Here is a 12456-nt window from a genome sequence, read left to right on the forward strand (position 1 = left end):
AGATGTTAAAAGGGGTCATTTTTTACCTCAAATTGGAAATTATGACAAAAAGACACTTTCTGTCAAACAATAACACTTTTTCTTTTGTTAACATTTTGTAACACAAGTAAATAGTTTAAATTCCCCAAAATAAGCATATATTTTGAAAAGAATTACACATTTATAGTCAAATTTCATGTTTCAAAATAAACGTTTTTGTATGGTTTCAGGGGGCACACTCCAACACTCAGACATAATTTAGTGTAGTGAAGTAAAAGTTGTCCAAAATATAAATGGTAAAGTACAGATACCCCCAAAAACGACTTAAGTATCACTTTAAAGTATTTTACTTAAGTACTTTACACCACTGCGTAGAGCCCCACATAATACCCATGAAACCTAGAGGTCGAACAGTGAAATGGTTCCAATCTGTCACGTCCTGACCAGTAAAAGAGGTTGTTTGTTATTGTAGTTTGGTCAGGGCGTGGCAGGGGGTGTTTGTTTTATGTGTTTCGGGGGTTTTGGTATATGTTCTATGTTAGTATATTTCTATGTCCGTGTCTAGTTTTTCTATTTCTATGTTTAGGGTTTTTGTTGTTTCTTGTTGCCTCTGATTGGAGGTCCTATTTAGTAGAGGTTTTTCAGCTTGTGTTTGTGGGAGGTTGTTTTCAGTCTAGTGTTGTGTACCTGACGGCACTGTTAAGCTGTCGTTCGGTTCTTGTTTTGTTTACGTGTTCAATAAAAGTTAAAAATGAGCACTCAACCCGCTGCGCCTTGGTCTACTCCCTTCGATGACCGTTACACAATCGTTTTACCACCATTCATTTTTTCCATAGGGGATTTTAGAAACACCATGCTGTAGGTCATGTAAGTGTCTGTTACTGTACATGCAATATGTTTAGTGGACTTCACTGGACAGAGGTTGCTATCCGGTTTTGTGATGAAACAAAGGTGTGGTTGAATGTATCCTGCCACTGTGTCTTCTTATTGTCTCGGCCTTTAGGCCTATATATCACGGTCGGAAGGCATATGAATTAACAGGTTATAGAGCAAACAACGCAATTATCACAACACATATGTTGTAATATGGCATTTTTTGGGGGGGGGTCCAAACTATTGGAACCATTTTGCTGTTTGACCGCTAGGTTTTATGGGTATTATGACTTTGTTATGATACTATGGTATTCTATATCTACAGTGGATATAAAAAGTCTACACACCCCTGTTAAAATGCCAGGTTTTTGTGATGTAAAAGAATGAGACAAAGATAAATCATGTCAGAACTTTTTCTACTGTTAATGTGATCTATAATGTGAACAATTCAATTGAAAAACAAACTGAAATCTTCGAGGGGTAAAAGTGAAAAATAAAAACCTTACAATAACCTGGTTGCATAAGTGTGCACACCTTCTTATAACTGGGGATGTGGCTGTGTTCAGAATTAACCAATCACATTCAAACTCATGTTAAATAGAAGTCATTACACACCTGCCATCATTTAAAGTGACTCTGATTAATCACAAATAAAGTTCAGCTGTTCTAGTAGGATTTTCCTGACATTTTCTTAGTTCATCTAAGAGCATAAGCCATGGTCTGCAGAGAACTTCGAAAGCATCAGAGGGATCTCATTGTTGAAAGATACCAGTCAGGAGAAGGGTACAACATAATTTCCAAAGCATTACATATACCATGGAACACAGTGAAGACAGTCATCATCAAGTGGAGAAAATATGGCACCACAGAGACATTACCAAGAACTGGACGTCCCTCCAAAATGTATGAAAAGACGAGGAGAAAACTGGTCAGGGAGGCTTCCAAGAGGCCTACAGCAACATTAAAGGAACTGCAGGAATTTCTGCCAAGTACTGGCTGTGTGCTACATGTGACAACAATCTCCCGTATTCTTCATATGAATGGGCTATCATGAATGGGCTTTCAATGAAAAACATCCAAGCCCGGCAGAAGTTTGCAAAAACAAACATCAAGTCCCCCAAAAGCACGTGGGAAAATGTGTTATGGTCTGATGAAACCAAGGTTGAACTTTTTGGCCATAATTCCAAAAGGTATGTTTGGCGCAAAAACAACACTGCACATCACCCAAAGAACACCACACCCACAGTGAAGCATGGTGGTGGCAGCATCATGCTTTGGGGCTGTTTTTCTTCAGCTGGAACCGGGGCCTTAGTCAGGGTGGAGGGAATTATGAACAGTTCCAAATACCGGGCAATTTTGGCACACAACCTTCAGGTGTCCGTTATAAAGCTGAAGAGGAAGTTCACCTTTCACCACGACAACGACCCAAAGCGCACATCCAAATCCACGGAAGCATGGCTTCACCAGAAGAAGATTAACGTTTTGGAATGGCCCAGCCAGAGCCCAGACCTGAATCCAATTGAACATCTCTGGGGTGAAGAGGGCTGTGCACAGGAGATGTCCTCGCAATCTGACAGATTTGGAGCGCTTTTGCAAAGAAGAGTAGGCAAATATTGCCACATAAAGATGTGCCATGCTAATAGACTCCTACCCAAAAAGACTGAGTGCTGTAATAAAATCAAAAGGTGCTTCAACAAAGTATTAGTTTAAGGGTGAGCACACTTATGCAACCAGGTTATTGTGAGTTTTGAATTTTTTTTATTTTTCCCCCTCAAAGATTTCAGTTTGTTTTTCAATTGAATTGTTCACGTTATAGGTCACATTAAAGGTGGAAAAAGCTCTGACATGATTTATCTTTGTCTCATTATTTTACATCACAAAAACCTGGCATTTTAACAGGGGTGTGTAGACTTTTTAAATCCCCTGTATATCTTTTCAGGGTACAAACGTGGTGCTTTTATCACTAAGTTTACTATTGAGTCTACATTTTCAGTTTAGTCACGCAAAACAAGTACACAAAATAGAGATTATTATGTTAACACACAAATCATGGTAAATTGGGGGGGGGGGGGGTGTCTGAAATTGCTATGTTTGACCACTTGAGGGTCAAAATTTTGACCCTTGTTGGCACTTTTAGGGTTAAATATTCCAACAAATATATTTACTGTCCAGACAGTTTTTCAGGTCTGACAAAAATCTGTAGCCTTGTGACTACAATAAACCTACTATATGTGTTGGACCATTTGAGTGTTAGATTGACTATTCCTCCACTGTCTGTCAGCTTGTCTTGTTTTTCAGTTTCCTCAGTTTATTTCACTAAGATATGGCCCCGTCTACCAGTTTGGTATGATTACTGTGCATCTTCCATTTTATCAGCCTGACTTTATGACTTCATGTCTTGACATTTATCCATGTGACATTAACATGCATTTTTTTTATTTTTATCGATGTCTACCCATAGAATTGTTTTGATACAAATAGTTTTTCCTTGGTTTTCAAAGTAAAGATATTGAGGGAGGAGTTTGTCAAATGGAACAGCCCTATAGCATTCCTAATGATTTAATTCATTTTTGTTTTATTCAAAACATTTTTTTACATGTGTAATCGATAACACCATAGCTATGGTCAAGAAAAGTAGGATGGGGTCCCTCAGAGATCTGTTGTGGGTCTTTAGAACATAATGTAGATACTTTAGATTACTGAATGAATTCAGCAAAACAAATGATATTATGTGAATATCACAATACACACACGATCATCTCAATATAAATTACATAATGCTATATTGTCATATATAAGAATATATATATATATGGACTGCTGCTTGTAGGGGGACTGGAGTAACACGCTGGGTCGGAGCGGTGGAGGAGCCGGAGCCAACGAGATCCCATGCAGGCGCATGCGGAGTGGCAGCTACGTGAAGGCCATGGGTGACCTGGAGGACAGCGACGACTCAGACGGCAGCATCAAGCCCTCGCCCAAAATGGCCGCCCGCCGCCAGAGCTACCTCAGGGCCACCCAGCAGTCTCTGAGCGACCAGCTACCGTCACGCAAGTAAGCTCAGCACCAAAGTATCCCACATGGACATTAATTCAGGCAAACATGCATTCATGTCAGCATACTAACATGTAGACTTTCAATTGGAAGGAAACCCATGCTAATATCAATTCTGTCATGACAAGTAAGCTCAGCGCTAAAGTATCCCACATGGATTTCATCAATTCTGCCTTGCTGACATAGAGTTTGTAGACTTTATAACACATTCAAGTTGACGCAAACCCAAACTACACTGAACAAAAATATAAATGCAACATGTAAAGTGTTGGTCCCATGTTTCATGAGCTGAAAAAAAAGATCCCAGAAATGTTCTATACGCACAAAAAGCTTATTTCTCTAAAATGTTGTGCACAAATGTGTTTACATCCCTGTTAGTGAGCATTTCTCCTTTGCCAAGATAATCCATCTACCTGACAGTGGCATATCAAGAAGCTGATTAAACAGTATGATGATTAAACAGGTGCACCTTGTGCTGGGGGCAATAAAAGGCCACCTAAAATGTGCAACAATGCCACAAATGTCAACATTTTTGAGGGAGCACGCAACTGACATGATGATTGGAGGAATGTCCATTTATTTCTTTACCATAATCCATCTCCAATGTCGTTTTAGAGAATTTGGCAACCGGGCCTCACAACCGCAGACCATGTGTAACCACGCCAACCGAGGACCTCCACATCTGGCTTCTTCACTTGCGGGATTGTCTGAGACCAGCCACCCGGACAGCTGATGAAACTGTGGGTTTGCACAACAGAATAATTTCTGCACAAACTGTCAGAAACCTTCTCAGGGAAGCTCATCTGTATGCTCCTTGTCCTCACCAGGGTCTTGACCTGACTGCAGTTCAGCGTCATAACCGACTTCAGTGGGCATATGCTCACTTTTGATGGCCATTGGCACGCTGGAGAAGTGTGCTCTTCATGGATGAATCCCGGGTTTCAATTGTACCGGGCAGATGGCAGACAGCGTGTATGGCGTCTTGTGGGTGAGCGGTTTGCTGATGTCAACGCTATGAACAGAGTGCCCCATGGTGGTGGTTGGGTATGGCCAGGCATAAGCTACAGACAACGAACACAATTGCATTTTATCACTGGCAATTTGAATGCACAGGGATACCGTGACAAGATCCTGAAGCCCATTGTCGTGCCATTCATCCACCGCCATCACCTCATGGCCTGCATACTCACCAGACATGTCACCCATTGAGTATGTTTGGGATGCTCTGGATTGTGTACGACAGTGTGTTCCAGTTCCCACCAATATCCAGCAACTTCACAAAGCCATTTAAGAGGAGTGGAACAACATTCCACAGGCCACAATCAACAGCCTGTTCAACAATTTGAAGGAGATGTGTCGCGCTGCATGAGGCAAATGGAGCACACACCAGATACAGACTGGTTTTCTGATCCACACCCTTACCTTTTTTTCAAGGTATCTGTGACCAACAGACGCATATCTGTATTCCCAGTCATGTGAAATCCATAGATTATGGGCCGAATTAATTTATTTCAATTGACTGATTTCCTTATAGGAACTGTATCTCAGTAAAATCTTTTAAACTGTTGTGTTTATATTTTTGTTCAGTGTAGTATCAACTCAATTACATTGTATAGGATAAGCATAACATAGCATACACACATCCTTTCACACTCTCTTAGACTCCCACATGCAAGCAGACAGACACACACACACACAGTTACATGATATATATTTTATCTTTATTTAACTAGGCAAGTCAGTTAAGAACAAATTCTTATTTACAATGGCAGCCTACACCAGCCAAACACAGACGATGCTGGGCCAATTGTGCACCGCCCTGTGGGACTCCCAATCACGGCCGGTTGTGATACAGCCTGGATTTCGAACCAGGGTGTCTGTAGTGACGCCTCTAGCACTGAGATGCAGTACCTTAGACCGCTGCGCCACTCGAGAAGGATGAATAAGGCTATGTCACATAGCATACACATCCACATCCTTTCACTCTCTCTTAGATGTGCATACACACACACACACACACACACACACACATAAACAAACACACACACTGAGCCCATGGCACCATTTCAAAACAGAGCTGTGACATGCAGGAAGGAGACGGCCATGCTGCCAGCTTTTGGCATGCCAGTAAACAGGCCTTGCATACTATAGAGACTAACACACACAGTCAGACAAGCTGTGCTCACTCACGCGTGGGATTAAGCACCGTCAGACTCCTGCCTCCTACACATGCCAGAGCTCTGATTATGGTTTCCTCACCGTTGATTTACTAACATTTCCGCAACGTAGCGGCTTGGCCTGAAAGGATAGAGTCCTCTTACCGTAACATTTTCGGAACATCACACACACGATGCCGCCTTCAGCTACTGCACAGACAGATAGTGAGTCACCACAAACTAGGCTATAGTCTCCTCCTCTCCCCCTGACAGACTGACTAGGGTTTCTAGTTCATTGTCTCTAGATTACATGCTTTCTGAAGCAGACAGACACACGCTGGGCTAGACACAGGGAGGGACAGTGCATTGGGGGTCCTATTCATTTTCACATAATGAGAAACGAATCGAAACCCATTTTGATTAATAGTCGAAGAGAATGGGATCAACAATGAGCGAGCTGCTGTGTTTTACGGTTTCCTCTAATGTCTCCTTTGATTTGAAGGAACAAAAGATGTTTGTACGGTTTGTGTTCTCTGAGGTCAGGGTTATATGGCATTACATGTGTGCCAATAAAATCCTAAACCTTTGCATGATAGAATTTGGCACAGATGTATTTCCATAGGGACGTGTTGTTGTAGACTCATTAGTCACTATTTGGAAACATACAAATAAAAAAAGAGTAACAAGAACAGGAATACAGTAAATGTTTAGTCCACAAGAAGGCAGCAAATCAACAAGCTATAAGCATACTGGCCAGGCAATCACAAAGCAAAAGTGAATATATTCTGTTACGTCATGATAGACGCAGCTTTTTGTTGATATTGACAACACACACAACATGATAAAGTAGCAGGAGTGTTGCTTAAAAAATGACATGTCATAAAAATACGTAAATGATTTCAAACCTGCATGCTAAATGACTCTAACCCTGCTCCCCCCCCACCCTGCCAAAACCCAAACGCCAAACCCCTGTTCTCCCTCCGTGGTCTGCTCCACCCTGGTTGGCAGGAGCAGCAGAGCCCTGGATTACGCCATGCTGCAGGGGGAGCTGGAGGCACTGTGGTCTCCTCTGCACAGTGTGTCCTCTCTGCACCAACTGGGCAGGTCAGTGCTAGGCAGCCAGCTAATCACCATTAGGTGGCAGGCTTACGCTTGCACTGGATTGGATGCTGCCCCAATCAATCAGTCACCCCTCCCCCTGCCCCCCAGGTCTTGCCCACCTCTTCGGTTACCCATGCCACGTGAGTGCCAACGCCACGCCAACGTCATGCCACCCACCACACCCGCCTTTTCCTCCAAACTAATTTGCTTCCCCCACTGCCCCCTCTGCCCTCACACGAAGTACCCCCCCCCACAAAAAAAAGAATGGAGTGCCAATGCCCAGCTTGGCGCCTTCCATGCCAGGGATCCCCGTCTGTACAGTCATGACAAAAAAAAAGATATTGCTCAATTGCTCAGAGAAATATGATTAAAAATGATTGGATCTCCTGTTTTCAATACTCCGGCACCATCCTCTTGCTAGGATAATGACACTGAGTCTTTTTCTCAAATGTTTTATGAGATTGGAGAACACATTGGGAGGGATCTTCAACCCCTCATCCATACAGAATCTTACCAGATCCTTGATCATCTGTGCTTATGGACTGCCCACTTCAATTCAAACACAGGTTTTCAATAGGGTTCAAGTCCGGGTACTGAGATGGCCATTGCAAATAGTTTATTTTGTGGTCAAATAATTTATGAATTTCTTTCTTTCTTGTTATCCTCACAAAAGGAGGGTGCCGGAGTATTGAAAACCGGGGTGCCAATAATTTTGACCCCTATCCTTTTTCATTTCACAAAATTAGTATTTTAACAATTAAAATGTCCTTGTGAAGCTTGCATTCAATTGCCACTCCCTGTTGCACAACACGCTTCCATTCCCCCTGTTACAAGGGGATTTATGGCTGATTTAAGATTAAATCATCAACCTTGTTACTGTCAACCCTGTTACGGTCAACCCTGTTACTTTATTTGGCAGTTAACAGGCACTTAATATAGTATTTTTATTATTAAACCTCCTGAGATGGGAAAACTATTTTTTTAATGAAATTAAACATGTGCTCTTTATGACAGAATATTAAAATTAGGTGAAATCCCCCTCAAAATGTGATCAACTTGAATTGGTGGAACGACCCACTTCTTAAACAAAATCTCTTTCTCTGAGCAATTGTATTAGTATAAAATAATAGAATTATCCCATTTATTTAGCATACAATTTCGGTCATGACTGTACAATTGAAATCGGAAGTTTACATACACCTTAGCCAAATACATTTAAACTCAGTTTTTCACAATTCCTGACATTAAATCCTGGTAAAAAGTCCCTATTTTAGGTCAGTTAGGATCACCACATTATTTTAAGAATGTGAAATGTCAGAATAATAATAGAAAGAATTATTTATTTCAGCTTTTATTTCTTTCATCACATACCCAGTGGGACAGAAGTTTACATACACTCAATTAGTATTTGGTAGCATTGCCTTTAAATTGTTTAACATGTGTCAAACGTTTCAGGTAGCATTCCACAAGCTTCCCACAATAAGTTGGGTGAATTTTGGCCCATTCCTTCTGACAGAGCTGGTGTAACTGAGTCAGGTTTGTAGGCCTCCTTGCTCGCACACGCTTTTCCAGTTCAGCTCACAAATTTTCTATAGGATTGAGGTCAGAGCTTTGTGATGGCCACTCCAATACCTTGACTTTGTTGTCCTTAAGCCATTTTGCCACAACTTTGTAAGTATGCTTGGGGTCATTGTCCATTTGGAAGACCCATTTGCGACCAGGCTTTAACTTCCTGACTGATGTCTTGAGATGTTGCTTCAATATATCCACATAATTTTCCTCCCTCATGATGCCATCTATTTTGTGAAGTGCACCAGTCCCTCCTGCAGCAAAACACCCCCACAACATGATGCTGCCACCCCCATGCTACACGGTTGGGATGGTGTTCTTTGGCTTGCAAGACTCCCCCTTTTTCCTCCAAACATAACGATGGTCATTATGGCCAAGCAGTTCTATTTTTGTTTCATCAGACCAGAGGACATTTCTCTAAAAAGTACAATCTTTGTCCCCATGTGCAGTTGCAAACCGTAGTCTGGATTTTTTATGGCGGTTTTGGAGCAGTGGCTTCTTCCTTGCTGAGCGGCCTTTCAGGTTATGTCGATATAGGACTCGTTTTACTGTGGATATAAATACTTTTGTACCTGTTTCTTCCAGCATCTTAACAAGGTCCTTTGCTGTTGTTCTGGGATTGATTTGCACTTTTCGCACCAAAGTACGTTTATCTCTAGGAGACAGAACGCGTCTCCTTCCTGAGCGGTATGACAGCTGCGTGGTCCCATGGCATTTATACTTGCATACTATTGTTTGTACAGATGAGCGTGGTACCTTCAGGCATTTGGAAATTGCTCCCAAGGATGAACCAGTCTTGTGGTGGTCTACAATTTTTTTTCCTGAGGTCTTGGCTGATTTCTTTAGATTTTCCCATGATGTCAAGCAAAGAGGCACTGAGTTTGAAGGTAGACCTTGAAATACATCCAAAAGTACACCTCCAATTGACTCAAATGATGTCAATTAGCCTATCAGAAGCTTCTAAAGCCATTACATAATTTTATGGAATTTTCCAAGCTGTTTAAAAGGCACAGTTAACTTAGTGTATGTAAACTTCTGACCCACTGGAATTGTGATAGAGTGAATTATAAGTGAAATAATCTGTCTGTAAACTATTTTGGGAAAAATGACTTGTGTCATGCACAAAGTAGATGTCCATACCTGACTTGCCAAAACTATAGTTTGTTAACAAGAAATTTGTGGAGTGGTTGAAAAATGAGTTTGAATGACTCCAACCTAAGTGTATGTAAACTTCCGACTTCAACTGTATGTACGGAAAGATCATCACAATCACTTGAAAAGTGCAATGTCATGTCGCTATCACTGTGGGCCAGCAAAGACAAATAAATACTAGGTTCTCTTTTGGTAATCACATTCTTTGATATTGGCACCCTGATGCGTGGAATAAGACTTTACATATGCTTGACTTGTGTATCATTGGCTTTGCAGTGTTTGAGGGCTACAGTATATGGGTTATATTATTGTAATGAGATGAGATGGGAGAAACATTATTCACAGGTGTCATGATAGGGGCAATGATGCTGACAGGTAATGAAAATGATAATGAATGGAACCAGGGATGAGAAGCGACCTAAACTGAATTTCTCTTCCTTTCATCTCCTGTCTGCCCCTCCCCTCTACTTCTCTCTTTTCTTTCCTTCGTAATCCCTTTTCCCACTCCTCTCGGCTCTTCTTCCATTCTTTGCTCATTCTCTCCTCTCCTTCCCTTCTCTCTGATATCATCCCTGTCTTCTCACGTCAACTCTCCCATCCTCTCCTCTCTTCCCCTCCTCCTCCTCCTGTCCTCTTCAGCTGTCTTCCCTCTCTGAGAGAGCTGTCCACCAACCGTAGCCTGGACAACCTGGACTGTCTGGGGGGTCCGGTGGGGGGCTCCCTGTTCCCCCGCTGGGATGATGAGGACTTCAGCCAGGGTGGCGGCTGCAGCACCCTGGGCAGGAGCAGCTGCATTGGCCAGGTCAGAGGTCACCTGTGATGGGGGTGGAGGGGGGGGGGGGGCATCTTTGGGGTCATACAACTGGCGTGGGTCTTGAGCTTATCTCAGCATTAGACTCTCTTTTTATTTTCTTCTTTCCGATCCCCTGTCGTACTTTGAATTATTTTTGTGACAGAATAGTTGGGATGTACAGAGAAAGGGAGTTAGATGCAGGAAGGCGCAGATGGGAGGGTGGCTGAGAATTACCTCTACACCAGACTCCGGCACATTTAATTGGACACATTTTGATTTTGGAGTGAAGTATAACATTAGCTCTCCAATTCTCCACCTCAGTTGATTCTGTTCTAATGAGGTAGAAGAGAGCATTTATACACCTCTCAAAAATCACCTAGCGCATTCCACTCATTCCACCTGCAAATCACTCAAGTCATTTTCAAGAGGCCCCTCTTTTGCCTCGAAATGAGAGTTTGCCTTGTCAAATGGGCAATTACTCTGATAACAGCCTTCAGTGACATGACTGCAATATAATATAATTTTCCTATTGAAAAAAAACCTCAATTTTCATTATGTCTCTCATATTAATGTTCTGAGCCATAAAAGCTAATTCCTCCATTTACACAGAAAGATCCATTATCCTTCTAGGTCATCATGGTTATGAAGAATGATTCTGGATCCTCTTTCATCTTTTACAAAAGGCCTGTCAAACTAGGCTTTAAAATCCATTAGTATTAAGCATTTTGACCCCATCTTGGGAATTTACAACGTTTTATGAATTCAGGAAAATCAGTGTGGATTTAGGCCTTACATGTAAATTACTAATCTTCAGAGCTGCAAGGTACAGAACGCCTTTCTGTGAGTTGACTGTATATCAACCAAAAACAGCAGAATAACATTCAATTAATATGACACATTGTGCTGTTATTATAAAGGGGGCTGCACAGTACAAACATGACGATGACCCTGGGAGTTGGCAAGACAGCGCTAAACAGATCGGGGATCAGGCTATAGATCTCGTGCGCTCACTCATCTCATGCCCTCGCTCTTTCTCTCACTTTCTCTCTTTTTATCTGTCACTCTCTCTCTCTCTCTCTCTTTCTGAGCTGTCGTTACTCCTCGCTCATTGATTTACTGAAGCATGTGACAGAGCCAACTGCATAAGTGACAACTCAAACACCATACTCATCACGTCCCTGTCACTCCAACACTGTGTTAGGCTCGCCTCTTAGAAAGATTGTTCATGTCCCTCAGTCAAATCTCAAGAGTCCTTCATTTGCACTGCTGCTCCTTTAATCTGGTTTCGAACCAATTTAATGTAAGTCAATCAAATGACTACGTTTTTATGAGAAGTTAGGCATCTTTGATTAATACTTACAAAGTGATACTGAAAGTAATTGGCAGTTGTTTGCATGGTTGTTAGCTTTACTTAGCTTCTTAACTGCCTTAGACTTTGACAAGTTGCTATGAGGAGTTGATTCAGGAGAAAGTGTTACTGCTGCACTTTCCTGACCCCTCACCCAGCCTTAATACTGCATTTTATTGCATCCCATCCAAATGTGTCACACCGATAAATCTACGATAATCGAGAATTTCAATTAGTATTTCTCTACCGCTGGCCATGCTTTCCACCTGGCTACCTCTACTGCGGCCAACAGCTCTGCACCCCCCGCAGCAACATGCCAAAGCCTGCACATCTATCACTCCAGTGTTAATGCTAAATTGTAATTATTTCGCCTCTATGGCCTATTTATTGCCTTACCTCCCTACTCTTCTACATTTGCACACACTGTACAT

General features: G+C 41.9%; 1 protein-coding gene across 1 annotated transcript in view; it reads left to right on the plus strand.

Annotated features, from left to right (window-relative positions):
- dlgap4b (discs, large (Drosophila) homolog-associated protein 4b) overlaps positions 1-12456 on the plus strand; it is a 71543-nt gene that overhangs the window by 26249 nt on the left and 32838 nt on the right. The window contains exons 3-4 of the mRNA XM_045691438.2: positions 3683-3906; positions 10524-10686. Of these exons, the coding sequence (XP_045547394.1) occupies positions 3683-3906; positions 10524-10686 (387 nt within the window). The remainder of the gene's footprint in view (positions 1-3682; positions 3907-10523; positions 10687-12456) is intronic.

Source organism: Salmo salar, chromosome 12 (assembly GCF_965601325.2).
Source record: "Salmo salar chromosome 12, fSalSal1, whole genome shotgun sequence".
Classification (NCBI taxonomy): Eukaryota; Metazoa; Chordata; class Actinopteri; order Salmoniformes; family Salmonidae; genus Salmo; species Salmo salar.